The sequence below is a fragment of the Heterodontus francisci genome, chromosome 2, assembly GCF_036365525.1.
Source record: "Heterodontus francisci isolate sHetFra1 chromosome 2, sHetFra1.hap1, whole genome shotgun sequence".
Lineage (NCBI taxonomy): Eukaryota > Metazoa > Chordata > Chondrichthyes > Heterodontiformes > Heterodontidae > Heterodontus > Heterodontus francisci.
In genome coordinates, this window is record NC_090372.1 from 66,461,419 (window position 1) to 66,478,460 (window position 17,042).

At 43.3% G+C, this 17,042-nt stretch overlaps 1 protein-coding gene across 2 annotated transcripts in view; it reads left to right on the top strand.

Annotated features, from left to right (window-relative positions):
• The window catches only part of LOC137384581 (A disintegrin and metalloproteinase with thrombospondin motifs 16), a 375,653-nt gene that overhangs the window by 353,098 nt on the left and 5,513 nt on the right, over positions 1 to 17,042 (top strand). For both annotated transcript variants that reach the window (XM_068058730.1, XM_068058724.1), the window contains 2 exons: positions 3,591 to 3,785; positions 7,021 to 7,245. In XM_068058730.1, the coding sequence (XP_067914831.1) occupies positions 3,591 to 3,785; positions 7,021 to 7,245 (420 nt within the window). The remainder of the gene's footprint in view (positions 1 to 3,590; positions 3,786 to 7,020; positions 7,246 to 17,042) is intronic.

Consider the following 17,042-nt stretch of genomic DNA (forward strand, 5'->3'; position numbering starts at 1 on the left):
AGGAATATTAAGTTCCGAATCCTCTCCTCTTTGAACCAGGTTATTGCCACTATATCAGTCTCATGTGGCAATTTATGCCTGCAGCTCACCAGCCTTAATTACACACAATGACTCCAAAGCCACCTTCACATTTGCCCCCTGTCTGATCCCTCCTATTTCCAAACTATTCTTTACTCTAGTGCTATTTGTCTCTCTGACTCCTCTGTGTAGTTTATTTCTCTCCTCTAATATTTCATCCTGATGTCTAGCTCCTGGCAAATTAGTTTAAACCCTGCCATATAGTACTAATTAAACTTCCTGCAAGGACATTGGTCCCATCTCAGTTGAGGTACAACATGTCCACTTTGAACAGGTCCCTTATAGCCCAGAATTGGTCCCAGTGCCCCAGGAATCTGAAGCTCTCCCTCATGAACCAGTTCTCCAGCCTTACAATTACCAGTTATACCCTCTTTTACCTATACTCACTAGCATATGGCACTGGTGGTAATCTATATATTTCTATCTTTGATCCTGCTTTTAATTTCCTCCCTAGCTCCTGAAACTCTGGCTGCAGGGCCTCAATCCTTTTCCTTCATAGGTCTTTGTTTACCACACTGAGAATGATTTCTGGCTGTTCCCCTTCCCTCCTCAAAATGTTCGGTAACCTCTCAGTGATGTCCTTTACCCTGATACCAGGGGAGCAATACACCAAGCTCAACTCGCACGGTTTCAGTAATGCCCACCTATCCCCCAGTGATCGAATCCCCTATGACCACTGAATTTCTGCACTTTGCTGTGCCCCCCAGTTTAGTCATTTGCCCCATGTTTTATTTTATTTATTTTTATTTAGAGATACACCACTGAAACAGGCCCTTCGGCCCACCGAGTCTGTGCCGACCAACAACCACCCATTTATACTAATCCTACATTAACCCCGTATTCTCTCCCACATCCCCACCATTCTCCGACAACCTACCTACACTAGGGGCAATTTACAATGGCCAATTTACCTATCAACCTGCAAGTCTTTGGCGGTGGGAGGAAACCGGAGCACCCGGCGGAAACCCACGCAGACACAGGGAGAACTTGCAAACTCCGCACAGGCAGTACCCAGAACTGAACCCGGGTCGCTGGAGCTGTGAGGCTGCGGTGCTAACCACTGTGCCACTGTGCCACTGTGCCGCACCCACCGTTGCTGTGGATGTGCTCCATATTATAGCCCTTCAAGGCAGCATCATCCTCACTGGTTTTCAGTGCTGAAAATCAGTTTGAGATTGCACACTCCTGGAGGATTGCTGCACTGCCTGCCTTTTCCTTCCCTGACAAATGGCCAACCACTTATTATTCTCCTGAACTTTCTGCAGCTATGGGGTGACCACTTTGTGTTAATTGCACTCCAGGAAATGATCAGCCCTCCCTGTGCCCTGCAGTGACTCTAGCCATTCCTCAAGCTCAGAAACCCTAAGTTCAAGCAACTAGAGTCACTTCTTACACACAGATCCAGGACAGATGAAGTGTCCTCAAGTTCCCACATGGCATAGAGTTCCCACATGGCACAGAAATTGAAGGCACTGGATCTCAGCTGTTCCACCATTTTACTTATTAAAAATACTCCCTTGATCAATCTGATTATTTGTATATTTCCTGCTGCCCCTTGACTTATTAGCTCCTTCCCACTCTCACCAAATTCTCATTGCCACTTTCTTTACAAACCACCCTGTTTATTAAATGCTCCCAACTCTATGTATAGCACATATCCCTCTAATATATACCTTCTACAAATACCTTAGTTACATCTCGTCAGTCAATAGCCAGCCACAACAATTAACACGTAGTCAGGTACCCACATACAGCAGATTGACTGTTCACTGCCACTGACCTGCAGCTTTCAAGTAAGTTTTAAATTAAGAAAAGTATATTGAATTTCAGCTTGTCATGCTAAGACCCCACCTGCCAAGAATGAGGCACATTCATTTTGTCATGAACGTTGATTTTAAACTGTTACTGGAGTGAAGAAAAGACTTGTTAAACAGATCAGCCGTGGCTGGAAAAGACATTTGCATATTAACAGACGATGATTGGAAGGACAAAGCAGCCATTTCCTGACACATTCAACCCACAATGGACCTTGATCACCAGGTATTGTGTGTAAGAGGAGCATTCCAGGCCCTGCTAAAATGATACAATCCACAGAGCCAAGACGTGGTCATACCAGTTAGTCACATGACTAACCTGCTGGGCAACCTGGGCTGTTCTGAATTGTGCAAACAGTTTGAACTGAGAAAGTCCGTTTGCTCTTGAACTGAGAAGATCTCTCCTGGCTGGCTCACCACAGCCTCTCCTGCCTGCCTGCTCCCATCTTTTTCTCACAAGCCTCTGAATCCACTGAGGACACAAGAACCCCAAGAGAGAAAAGTCTCCTACAGTGAACAAGGTTTAAGAAAATACGAAAAGCAAGATCTACCTACAATGAAGGACTCTACAGTGAGCTCGAAGAACCGTAACAACAACTCTTCAGATATTGCCTCAAACGTTCCACTTCATTTTTTTTCTGTACTTTTCTGTCTCTATTTGTATGTGTGTGTCGTGTATGTATGTTCATGTGGGGCATGTCGTGTATCCGTAGGCATTAACTGAATTCGAGTTTAAGTTCAAGTTTAATAAATTTCAACTTTTCTTCTTTAAACCTAAGAAAGCTTGTTTGTGCTGGTTTCTTTGCCTTATAATTGGACAGCAGTGAACAAGGATTCACCAAGGGGGAGTTAAAACACAGTGTGTTTAAAATTAAACCCTGTTACGGTAAGACCAGGTGAAGGCTGAGAGGGATCCCTAGACACCTTTCTCACCTGGTTGTAACAAGCTTGATAAACTGACAGTAAAAAGTTCTCTCATTTGATTGAACATCATCTCCCACAGTTTTTTTCTAAAATGCTTGGCATTTATTTGAGCCATTCTTTGAGTACAGCATCGACACATATCTGAATAAATAACTTGCCTAAGCTCCTCTCATGACATTGCATAAATGGCAGACTAACAGGTGCCAATTTTACTAGGGAGGCTCATCTGACAAACAACAAGTAAGCCACAGACCACTTTAGATTTATATTATGACACTAATCTCAAGACACTAGGTTGTATTTTTCCTTTGCTTCTGTTATGGGAAAGCTCTGACTTTGTGATTGGTTAAGTATCAGTTTAAAGTTTGAACTAGATTTCACTCAGTGTTCTGACCACAAAGATTGCCTCCGCACCAATTGGGTTCCTGCCCCATGTAGTGTGTGCTTACCTGTGCTGTTTTCTCATTACCAGAAAACAGTAACCAGGGTTTGCAATAAAGTTTTAAAACTAAACCAATGCAAATCCTTGGGTATAAATTTGACTCCTTTGGATGTGTAAGAGCACAAATTCATAAAATTTACCTATGAAATTTATATTCAAGACAAGTAATTTTTACACTGAAGATGACTAAAGCAACTTCAAACTATTTTTAATAATACAGTAGTCAAGATGACAATACAATGTAGGTTGATTGGAAAAACAGAATTTAAGTCAGAATGGTATGATTTTTAAGCTGATATAGCCAGTCATTGTATATTTTTGTTTCCCTCTAGTGTTCCAGAACATGTGGAAAAGGATGGAGGAAGAGAACTGTTGTTTGCAAGAGTACAAATCCTACTCCAAGAACCCAGATCCTGCATAGTGGTGCTTGCAAGACAGACCCAAAACCCAAAACCCAGGAAACCTGCCTGCTGAAACGCTGTCATAAACATCGCAAAATGCAATGGTTTATATCTACATGGGCTGAGGTACAGTAAGCAGTTAACTTTTAAAAGACTACAATAATTTATTGATCAAATAATAATGGAGAAGAATGGGTAACCAACAATGATAAAACATGAAGAATGGAGAATGTAAAATCTCGAACAAACTGTATCTCAAAGTGAATTTATAATTTTGACAGGCCTTGCATCGCCAGCAAGGTCTCACATATAGACAGAGCATGTTGAAAAATCACAGACAGCATGCTATAATTTTCCAGTATGTGCTGGCTGTATGCAAGGTCCTGCTTGTTAGTCAGGCCTCAAAAACTTAAGATGGTGGTGGAAACCTAGTATTGGCAGATTGACCACCCATTATATACTCCCCAACTTTCCTTTCCATTGAAGTTAATGAAAAGGAAAAATGGGTGGGATGTATAAAAGGCGATTGATCCACTACCACCCAATTTCTGCTATTGCTGAAAGTTAAAATCAGCAGAGTTTTGCTTGTACACATGGGGCTGAATTTTTAAAGCTTGCTGCCGATGTCAGCAGCGAGCTTCAAAAGAGGTGCGGCGCACGCGCGAGATGTGTGCCGTGGAGCTGCCGTGGCACCATTTTTAAAGGACTTCAAACCTTTCAGTGAGAATTGCATTTTTAAAGATACCGCTGTCAAAAAACAAACTTTTGATTGCACTTTGAATCCCCTCTCCCACCACCCCCAATGAGGAATCAATATGCAACCTGCCCTCTTGCCCCCCAAAAATTGCTTTCTCAGATATCGACATTCCCCCCCCAAAACTTCACTATGTTTGACCCTCAACCCCTTCCCACCTAATAGGAACAGTTTTCCCCGCTCCCCCCTGCACCCCCCCTCCCACCCTTCCGGCCCTGAGAACTTCACCCCTGCCCCCTCCCCACCAGTGTTACACCTCGGATCTCCGAATGAAGATCCGAAGGTGCGGGGGTTCCGGCAATCGGCCGGAATATCGACGTGGGACGGTCGTCGCTTCAAAGTAAGTCATTAGTCATTCATTTAAATTTAATTAACATATTTAACTTAAGTCTCCGTCACCATGCAGCGGGGAGGCCGCCACAAGGTCTCACCGCCACCTGTAAAATGGGGCGGAACCTTCCCGGCATCGAGGCCTGAGGCAGGCCTGTCCCATAGATATTTTCCAGGCCCCCTCACCACGACTTCTGATGTCAGGGGGCTCATAAAATTCAGCTCATCACTTCTCATTCATTGCTAACTCAGTTCAATAGAATCCACATGCATAGAGAACAAAATAAAAATAGTACAACTTAATGAGTACCTGCTTAACAACAAATCGGTGAAGAAACTACGAGATGAAAGCTCCAAAACAGAGACTAGAAAATTAGAAGCAAGCACAGCAAATCAAGTGCACTGATATGTTTGGCCAGTCTGCAACCTATGATCCTATTATGGGGCTTCGAAAAAGCAGAAATGCTGGAAGTAAGCAAAAACAAATCTTTACGATTCAGCACTCCTGAAACAGAACTTCATCTGCCAAAATCATATACGGGGAATTGAAGCAGACACGCCCCATGAATTTCTGTCCATTTAGATATGCACTCTCAGTGGGCAAAGCTCTGTATTGGAGTATGCATTCATAAAGTTACCCTGAGAGAGTTATGATAAAGGATCCTCACCCAAATGATTACCCTGTTTTTTCCTTTGCAGAAGCTGATCATCCTGCTCTGTATATCCAGCATTTTCTACTTTCATTGCTAAGGAAACAATAGGGGTAAAATACAATTTCAAAGGGAGTGCAAAATGGGAAGTATTGGATCGGTTGCCCATTATACACATTAATTTATTTTCCTTTCTACTGAAGCTTATGGAAAGTGACAAGGGACAGAGTGTATCACAGGCTGTTCTACTGTTGCCTGATTAGCACCACTGCCAAAGTTGAATTTTGCCTCAATGACACAATTCAATCTCAAATTTGTAAATTTACCATCATCAAAGTTTCAATGATAAAATAGAACCATAGAATAGTTACAGCACAGAAGGAGGCTATTTGGCCCATCAAGTCTGTGACAGCTCTCTGCCAGAGCAATTCAGCTAGTCCATTCCCCCACCTGCAATTCCCCGTTAGCCGTGCAATTTATTTCTCTTCAGTTCCTTACCCAATTCCCTTTTGAAAGCCACAATTGAATTTGCCACCAAACACCATCTCAGGAAGTGCATTTCAGATCCTAACGACCCAATACATAAAAAAGTTATTCCTCATCTCACCTATGATTCTTTTGCCAATCACGTTAAATCTGCGTCATCTGGTTGTCAACCTTTCTGCCAACTGGAACAATTTCTCTCTATCTACTCTGACTAGACCTCTTAAGATTTTGAACACCTCAATCAAATCTCCTCTCAATCTTCTTTTCTCGAAGGAAAACACCCCAGCTTCTCCAATCTATCCACGTAACTGAAGTCCCTCATCTCTGGAACCATTCTTATAAATCTTTTCTGCATCCACTCTAAAGCCTTCCCATTCTTCCTAAAGTGTTGTGCCCAGAATTGGACACAATACTCCAGTTGAGGCCAAACAGGTTTTTTATAAAGGTTCAGCATAACTTCCTTGCTTTTGTACTCTATGCCTCTATTTATAAAGCCCAGCTTTATGCCTTTTCAACCACTTTCTCAACCCTCCCTGCCACCTTCAACAATTTGTACAAACATGCCCCCAGGTCTCTCTGTTCCTGCACCCCCTTTAGAATTGTACATTGTAGTTTACATTTCCTCTCCTCATTCTTCCTACCAAAATGTATCACTTCACACTTCATTGCATTAAATTCCATCTGCCATGTGTTTTCCCATTCTACCAGCCTGTCTTTATCGTCTTGAAGTTTATCAGTATTCTCCTCACAATTCTCAACATTTCCATGTTTTGTGTCATCTGCAAATTTTGAAATTTTGCCCTGTAAACCTAAGCCTAAGTCACTAATATATATAAGGAAAAGCAGTGATCCTAGTACTGACACCTAGTGAACACCACTAGATATCTTCCTTCAGTCTGAAAAACAACCATTTGCCACTACTCTCTATTTCCTGCCTATCAGCCAATTTCATATCCATGCCTCTTTTACTCCATGGACTTCAACTTTGCTCACAAGCCTATTATGTGGCACATTATCAAATGCCTTTTGGAAATCCACATACACCACATTAATCATATTACCCCTCATCAACCCTCTCTATTACCTCATCAAATAATTCAGTCAATGTTCTTTTTTCTTTTATTCTTTGTATGTTTTCCAGTGTTCTGTAAGTTGTGGCAAAGGGATTCAGAAGAGACACTTAAAGTGTGCGAACAAAGACACTTCAGGAAAATACAAAGAATTTGCTTACAAAAGGTGTAATCACTTGCCAAGACCTAACGTGGAGCTGGAGAGAGCATGTGTTCTAAGTGCATGCCCAAAACCACCAAATGCGAGGGCCTTCAGCAATGCACTAGCGAGTTGGTATGCTTCACCTTGGTCTCAGGTAGGGGGATGTTACAGTTATTCTATCTTGAGTTCATGTTCAGTACTCCTTTAACATTTGTTCAATGTTTTCCAGGAATAAAGTGGAAGGATAGTAGCCTCTGCCATTGGTTTGAATACCATAATTGGATTTTATTTTAATAATAGGATGCAGTGATAGTCAACTAAAACCCAAATTTAAAGTGAGAATCTTACCAGCAATAGCACTTTTAAATGTTCAGGCACTTATAATTAGGATGAACATTAAGGTTACAATTATACTGTACCAAATGATCTCAGATCAATGGTCATAACATCCATTCAAAGCTGACAGTACCTTGTTTATGCAGTCTGGCTGTAATTGAGACTGTCAGATTCAGGAGCTCTACTCCTGCATTTGGAAGACCCACTTTTTCAATGCATTTAAATAAGTTCTGGGTACAATTACAAATTTCCCAGGAGGACCAATGAAGAACTTTGTAAATCAGGCTATGAATACACTGGAGTGATATTCTAGACAGTTTCAAACACAAAGACTGTGGGGTTGTTTCTTCCAGTCGTCTTGCACTGTTCCCTTCAAAGACAGATTTGGACTTAACTTTGAAGAACTGCAACCCCTTTGTAGCAATGCTAAAGTTAAAACACAAATGCACCCTAGGACTTCCTTTTCATGGTTTCTTTGGAGTCTTTACAGTTCATATTATTTCAGAGGTTTAAATAATGTGTGGTCAGCATTCATTGCATTAGGAAAAGCAGCTTAGAAGTGTTACTGAACTTGACAATGATATTGACCTGAACTTAATGCCAATACGTACAATCAGTAACCCATGAGAGTTAATTGTTCTTGCCATCTACAAACTGATAAAATTGAGATCGAGGAAGGCTGATGGTCCAAATGCATACTCCCAAGCTTAAGGCCTTGCATCATGGAAGCACACCTACAATTTCTCAACAAGCAAGATTGTATGGCCAGAGAGCAGATTTAGAAAATCAACCATCTACAATTCATCCTGCTGAATGGATTCTAAACCGTGGATATAGTATGCCTGAACCCCCAAAGGCAGCTAATCAGATCCATCTCTATTACTTTGCAATTCAGTCCTGGCTTACAATTCCTCTCTCCACTCAACCCCAACAGCATAGCAATCATTGGGCAGAATCTTATCAGCTACATGGAGATGGCTTTGGAGGTGGGAGGTAGTGGGGGGCGGAGTTTAGAAATGTGCTCACCAGATCGACTACTTAATGTGACCTCTCCTCCACGCAATCTTGTGGGAGACGGGGTTATATCAGCAACAGTCATAGGTAGCCAATTAGTGGCAATTAAGTGGCCATGGATGCAAATTGGTGATGGCAGACAGGACCACCACTGAGGCCAAAGCCCAACAGATGGCAGGAGGCAGCCTCCGGGCAGTAGGCAACCCCAACCCCACCCCCCAGCCATGGGTGCTAGAGGGCAACAGCTGCATCCATGGGCCGTCCTATGGAGGGGGCCGTCCTATGGAGGGGTCCGCCCTCCGCAATGATTGCCTGGCAGCTGTAGCCACACTATCATCTTCTTGTTTGGCCTCCTTGTCTTGAAAGACAATGGGTAAGCACCTAGAGGTGGTCAGTGGTTTGTGGAGCAGCACCTGGAGTGGCTATAAAGGCCAATTCTAGAGTGACAGACTCTTCCACAGGTGCTGCAGATGAAATTGGTTGTCGGGGCTGTGACACAGTTGGCTCTCTGCTTGCACTTCTGTCTTTTTTCCTGCCAACTGCTAAGTCTCTTCGACTCGCCACTTTTTAGCCCTGCCTTTATGGCTGTCCGCCAGCACTGGCGATCACTGGGAACTGACTCCCACGACTTGTGGTCAATGTCACAGGACTTCATGACTGGCCAAGAGGGTGTGGGAAAATGGCTCACTGACACGGAACACAAAAGTCCGAGTGTTTCAAGCCTGTGTCCTCTGTACCTTGTTCTACGGCAGCGAAGCCTGGACAATGTATATCAGCCAAGAGTGAAGTCTCAACTCATTCCATCTTCGCTGCCTCCAGAGACTCCTTGGCTTCAGGTGGCAAGACCATATCTCCAACGCAGAAGTCCTCGAGGTGCTCAACATCCCCAGCATATACACCCTACTGAACCAGCGGCGCTTGATATGGCTTGGCCATGTGAGCCACATAGAAGATGGCAGGATCGCCAAGGATGCATTGTACAGCGAGCTCGTCACTGGTATCAGACCTACCGGCCGTCCATGTCTCCACTTTAAAGACGTCTGCAAATGCGACATGTAGGCACACTATAATTTTAAACATTCAAAAGTCCTCAGAGGGCGCCTTTATCTTGAGTTGCCCTCACCGTCTCTCACCTACAGCAGCAGCGCCCACCTCTCTCGGTGGCCTGCCTCCGATTGCCCCTCGCGGCTGGTCTGCCACTGTCCATAATTGGACAGAACTCCGGGAGGCAGGCTGCTAATTGGCCATCGCCAGTAAGATTGTGCAGGTGAACAGACCTCAGAAACCATCAGGGTCCGGACTCGGAACTGGTCCCAGCCAGCATTCAAAACCAAATTTGCTAACATTCCACACATTGGCTGGAATTTTACAGTGGGCGGATGGGAGCCGGACTCTGACGTAAATGTCAGTGATAAACCCACTTCCGCCCAGCCTGGGGATCCATCCCATATTTTACGGATCCCCAGACTTTAATTGGCCCAAGGCGGGACTTCCACCCACTTGAGGGAGGAGGTCCCGTCTCAGTGAGCTGCCGGCCAATCAGCGGGCCGGCAGCTCTTAGTCTCAGCAGCGCTATCGGGAGTGGTGGCCACTGCTGGGACTGCAGCCCAGCCGACACCATGGACACAAGAGAGAGTGGGTAAGATTGAGTTGCCTCACCAGAGAGATCGGTCGTGCCCTGGTGAGGCTAGGGTGGATGTTTGGGGGGAGGGGGATGCGTCTTGGATCCAGGGGGTGGGTTGGGAGACGGGGGCGGCCCTCAATCGGGCACCCTGTGCCCAACTGCCATGCCCCCAGTGGGCGTGGAAAGTCCGGCAGCTATCGCTGGGCGGCCTTTCACATTCCCAGCACACCTGCTTGCCACGGGTAAAATACCCATGGAGGCGGGCGAGGGCCCTTAAGTGGCCGCTAAGTGGCCACCTAAGGGTTTTAATTGGCCTCGGGGGGCGGGCCATTTCCCACCCCCCGCCTGACCTCCATAAACTTGTTCGGAGGCGGAATCAGGGCAAGTAGGCCTCCCAGAGCCTGCCGCTCATTTTTACGCCGCCCCCACGCCACCATCCAACCTGCTGGGGCGGCGTAAAATTCCGGCCATTGTGTCCAAAGAGATACTTGATAATCTCAAACTATGTTTATCACTATAACCTTCAATCCTATTCACAACCAGATAATCATCAAATACATTTTTGAAGAAGTTATCTGATACAGCATCAGCTGTTATTTATAGGATTGTGTGGTTCATAATTCCACAACTCTGCGGAAAAAAGAAATTACTTCTAATCTCAAGTTGCATTTGAGATTTGTTCATTTTAAACCTGTGACCTCCAGAACGTTGTTCACAATCTAAGTGAAATAGCCAGCTTACAGGGAAAAATGGGAACAGCCAGACGCATTGGTCCGTGTGGGAACCAATAACATAGGAAGGAAAAGGTTGAGGTCTTGATTTCAGAATTTCAGGAGCTAGTGAGTAGGTTAAAAAGCAGTAAAATAAAAGCAAAATACTGCGGATGCTGGAAATCTTTCCACAGATGCTGCCAGACCTGCTGAGTGGTTCCAGCATTTCTTGTTCTTATTTTAGGTTAAAAAGCAGGATCTTCAAGTTAGCAGACTCTGGACCAGTCCCAGTGCAATGTGCTAGTGAGTATAGAAAAAGTAGGAAATGGCAGATTAATGTGTTTTTTTTTATTCGTTCACAGGACGTGGGCATCGCTGGCTAGGCCAGCATTTATTGGCCACTCCTAACTGCCCTTGAGAAGGTGGTGGTGAGCCGCCTTCTTGAATTGCTGCAGTCCATGTGGGGTAGGTACACCCACAGTGCTGTTAGGAAGGGATTTCCAAGATTTTGACCCAGCGACAGTGAAAGAACGGGGATATAGTTCCAAGTCAGGATGGTGTGTAGCCTAAAGGGGAACTTGCAGGTGGTGGTATTCCCATGCATCTACTGCCCTTGTCCTTCTAGTTGGTAGAGGTCGCGGGTTTGGAAGGTGCTGTCGAAGGAGCCTTGGTGAGTTGCTGCAGTGCATCTTGTAGATGGTACACACTGCTGCCACTGTGTGTTGGTAGTGGAGAGACTAAATGTTGAAGATGGTGGATGGGGTGCCAATCAAGCAGACTGCTTTGTCCTGGATGGTGTTGAGCTTCTTGAGTGTTGTTGGAGCTGCACCCATCCAGGCAAGTTGAGATTATTCTATCACACTCCTGACTTGTGCCTTGTAGATGCTGGACAGGCTTTGGGGAGTTAGGAGGTGAGTTACTCGCTAAAGAATTCCTTGCCTCTGACCTGATCTTGTAGCCACTGTATTTACGTGGCTGGTCCTGTTCAGTTTCTGGTCAATGGTAACCCCCAGGATGTTGATAGTGGGGGATTCAGCGATGGTAATGCCATTGACATCAAGGGGACATAGTTAGATTCTCTCTTATTTGAGATCGTCATTGCCTGGCACTTGTGTGGCACGAATGTTACTTATCAGCCCAAGCCTGGATGTTGTCCAGGTCTTGCTGCATCTAGACACTGACTGCTTCAATATCCGAGGAGTCACAAATGGTGCTGAATGTTGTGAAATCATCAGCAAACATTCCCACTTCTGATCTTATCCTGGAAGGTCATTGATGAAGCTGCTGTAGATGATTGGACCTAGGACACTACCTTGAGGAACTCCTGCAGTGATGTCCTGGGCCTGAGATGATTGACCTCCAACAACCACAGCCATCTACCTTTGTTCTAGGGATGATTCCAATTAGCAGAGAGTTTTCTCCCTGATTCCCATTGACTCCACTTTTGCTCGGACTCATTGATGCCATGCACGGTCAATGCTGCCTTGATTTCAAGGGCAGTCACTTTTGCTTCATCTCTGGACTTCAGCTCTTTTGTCCATTTTTGGACGCAGGCTGTAATGAGGTCAGGAGCTGAGTGGCCCTGCCAGAACCCAAACTGAGCATCAGTGAGCAGGTTATTGCTGAGCAAGTGCCACTTGATAGCACTGTCAACGACCCCTTTCATTGCTTTACTGATGATCGAGAGTAGGGCAGTAATTGGCCAGGTTGGATTTGCCCTGCTTTTTGTGGACAGGACATTCCTGGGCAATTTTTCACATTGTTGGGTAGATGCCAGTGTTGTAGCTGGAGAAATGGTGCAGGGGGGGATCTGTTCAAGATAGATGGGTTGCACCTCCATCGAGCCAGACCAGTGTCTAGGAGGTTAACTAGTGTTTTGGGGAAGGATTTAACTAATTTGGCAGGGAATGGCACCAGGTGAAACAGTAGAAAGAAACGAGGTGCAAAAAGAATGGTAGAGAAATATAGAACTAGAGTAAAGACTATTTCAGAAATAGAAGGGATCAGGTGAGAGCAAATTCAAAGCAGACTAAGATGAGTTTGGACTGCATTTGCGTAAATATATATAACATGGTAAATAAGGTTGGTAAACTTCGGGCACAAGTTGCCACGTAGGGCAATTATATAGTGGTAATAACAGAGACCTGTTTCAAAGAAGGGGAGGATTGGAAACCTAATAATCCTGGCTGCAAAATATTCAGGAAAGACAGCTGAAGAAAAAAGGCGAGGGATGGCAGAATTGATCAAAGAAACTATTATACCACTGGAAAGGAATGATGTAATTAAAGGGGGTCAAAGACAGATTCTATTGGGTTAGACTTAACAATGGAGGAGATATTACGCTACTGCATGTATAGGAATAGTAGCATATGGCACAAAATAGTGGGAAGGCTTTAGAGGAGGAAATTTGCAGCCAAATTACAGAAAGATGCAATAACTATAGAGTAGCAATAATAGGGACTCATGGACTTATATAGCTTGGATAGTAACAGTGTAAAGGACAAAGAAGGGGAGGAATTTCTGAAAGTATACAAAATATGTACTGTGTTTTTCCAGCACAATGAGGAAGGAAACAATACTGGATCCAGTTCTGGGGAATGAAGTGGGGCAAGTGGAGCATGTTTCAGTGGGAGAGCATTTGGATGCACAGTGATCATAATATCATCAGGTTTAGAGTAGTTTTGGAAAGAAACAAGGGTCAATTAAGTGTAAAAATACTTAACTGGAGGAGGATTAATTTCAGTGAGCTGAAAATGGATTTGGCCCAGTTGGAATGGAATCAAGAATTGGTCGGCAAAACAGTAATTGAACAAAGAGGAGATAGTCCAGGTACAGAGTGGACATTATCATATGAGGGCAAAATGAGGGGCATCCAATGCTAGAGGTCCCTGGACAATTAAAGATGTAGACTCTAAAATGAAACAGGAAAAAGAGGCTTGCACTAAATGCAATGTTCATAATACAGTAGGGAGCGCAAATGAATATAGGAAGTACATAGGAGGTCAAAAATGTTTTTATAAATACATAGTGAAAGGGTTGTCAAAGGAAGGTGCAGCTGATTAGGGACCAAAAAGATCTTCAAATGGTGGTGCAGGGCATGTCTGAGGTACTAAATGAGTACTTTGCATCTCTCTTTCCTAAAGAAGAGGATGTTGCCAAAATAGTAGTGAAGGAGAAGCTAGTGGCGATATTGGATAGGAGAAAAATAGATAAAGATGTCGGACTTAAAAGGTTGGCAGTGCTCAAAGTAGAAATATCATTTGGTCAGGATGGGATGCACCCACAAATTACTGAGGAAAGAAAGGGTGAAACTTGTGAAAGCTCTGGCCACAATCTTCCAATCCTCCTTAGATATGGGGATGGTGCCAGAGGACTGGAGGATTGGAAATTTACACCCTTGTTCAAGGGTAGAGGAATGAATCGAACAACTATAGGCCAGTCTACCTAATGCCAGTGGTGGAGAAACTTTCAAATAATAATAATCTGAGTCAAAATTAATTGGCGCTTGGAAAAGTATAAACTAATAAAATCAGCATGAATTTTTTCAAGACAAATCATGTTTAAATAATTTGATTGAGTTCTGTGATGAAATAACAGAGAGGGTGGATGAGGGTAGTGCAGTCAATATTGTGTATATGAACATTCAAAAGACATTGTTAGCAATATTGAAGCCCTTGGAATTAAAGCGGCATTGGCGATATGAAAGTCATTAAGGGACGGAAAGCAGAGAGTAGTGGTGAACAGTTGTTTTTCAGACTGGAGAGAAGTATACAGTGACGTTCTCCAGGCATCGGTAGTAGGACCAGAGCTTTGTTTTTATATCTATTAATGACCTGGACTTGCGTATGCAGGGCATAATTTCAAAGGTTGCAAGTGACATGAAACTCGGAAATGTAGTAAACAAAGAGGATGATGGTAACAGACTGCAGGAGGACATGGACTAGTGAAATGGGCAGAAATGTGGCAGATGAACCATTTTAGTAGGAAGAATGAGAGGAAATATGAACTAAATGGTACTGTTTTAAAGAGTGTGCCGGAACAGAAAGATCTGGGGTGTATGCACATAATTCTTTGAAGGTGGCAAGACAAGTTGAAAAGGCTGTTTAAAGAAAAAACAACTATGGGATCCTTGGCTTTGCTGAAAGAGGTGTGGACTAAAAACAGGAAAGTAATTCAGGCCCTTTATAAAACACTGGTTAGGCCTGAGCTGAAGTATTGTATTCAATTCTGGGCACTAAATTTTAAGAAGGTAGTCAAGGCCTTGGAGAGGAAGCAGAAGAGAATGGTGTCAGAGATGAGGGAATTCAATTATGTGTAGAGACTGGAGAAGCAGGAGTAGTTCTCTTTAGAGCAGAGAAGATTAAGAGGAGATATGATAAAAGTGTTCAAAATCATGAACAGTTTTGGTAGAGTAAATAAAGAGAAACTGTTTAGAGTGGCAGACGGGTTGGTAACCCAAGGAGATAGAGTTAAGGTGATTGACAAACAAAACAGAGACAGCATGAGGGGGGGAAGTAATTACACAGCATGTTATTGTGATCTGGAATGTCCTGCCTGAAAGGGTGGTGGAAGCAGATTTAATCATTAACTTTCAAAATGGAATTGAATAAATACCTGAAAAAGATTACAGGGCTATGGGGAAAGAGCAGAGCAGTAGGATTAATTGGATAGCTCTATCAAAGTGCCAGCACAGGCACAATGGACTGAATGGCCTCCTTCTGTGTTGCAATCTATGTTTCTATGATGCATCATCAAAGCTTCTCAGAATCTTAATGATCTGGATCATATACAGCTTTCTCCAGTGAAACTCATTTGAGTTCTGGAAATGTTTCCTTATAATTAAGAACCCCAAGTCTCAGAATTATCCTTTTCACTTCTCTCTCTCTCTCCAGCTCCCCAGAATGCATTTGTGTCCTTTAGGAATGACTAACCTATTCTTAAACTATTGTAAGATTGTCCTGCATTTTGCTGTTGTGTTTGATTGTTTAAGTAGGACAGTTGAGAAAATTCAGATTAGCAAGTATGAGCCAAATGACTATTATTTGAAATTGAAAATTAATCGAAGAATAGCCATTTTTAAAGTTCAAAGTACTAAGGCATTTGAGGATCCTCAGTCAGAGATCACTACTAGCATCAGTGTGTAAGAGCCACCAGTGCCCCTATTAAATATGTTGGCAGCAAATAAACATTATTGGCTGCCCCAACTACCATCAGCATACTGAAGGAATAGTGCTCCAAAATAATTTAAAATCAAACCAGTTGTTTAACTTAGTCCAGTAGTTAGCCAGTTCTAAAGTTAGTCACAGTGGCAAAGCACTTATTTATTTCTCTCTGGCTATTATTGCTGCACCCTCACTTAGTTGAGATTGGATAGATTTGCAGCAACTAAAATTAATTTTACAAATATCTGGATGTCCACTTTTCAATGTCAGTTTTATGATTTAGCACTCCCAAAACCTCTCACAGTGTGAGGGCATATCAAGAGTTTTGGGCGCAACACTCTCCACACGCAATTCATGTCCCTCACAATTTCTGCCCACTAACCCGGTCAGAAATCATTACTGCTAAACAAAGGCTAATTTGTTTCCGTTTACCGCAAGAGAAAGTGTCCAAAATTACCTGTGTTTTTGTCTGATCATCAAATAATTTACTTTCAAATTTTGTTAACCTTTTAAGACGTACCAAGGCATGCTGGAATTGTGGTCTGATTGCAAGGCTAATCTTTGGAGGTCCAAATCAGATTAAAACTTTTATCATGAACAGGCAGGATCCGGAGAGGTGGAATAACTTTGAAGCACTAAGCAGATTGCTCCAGTTTATTTTCTGTATGTAGATGTTATTCCAGAGCAGTAAGTTTTAGGGTGGGCAGGTGGTTTTCTTTTGACTTAATAACTAAGAAGTTGCATCACTGTGGGATGCTGTATTCAGAAGTGAGGACAGTTAACACTTTTTTTTAATAACAGAAATTTATATGCATCCTTTAACCAGATTTGTTTGGAGACTCACAACTTCCCCTCATGCCCATTCTTTTCATTTAAAAATTAATTTCCTTCACTTCGATAAAATATTTTGCACGTAGATATAATCTTACGAATAATGTGGTTTGGCGACGTAGTTAGGAATAGTTGATTAGAGATTAATACAAAAGCAAAATACTGCTTACAGTTAAAGGAAGAATGTGCAAGGTTACGGGAAGAAGATGGGGGAATGGAACTGAGTGAATTGATCTTTTGGAGAGCTGGTGTGGAACGATGGGCCAAATGGCCG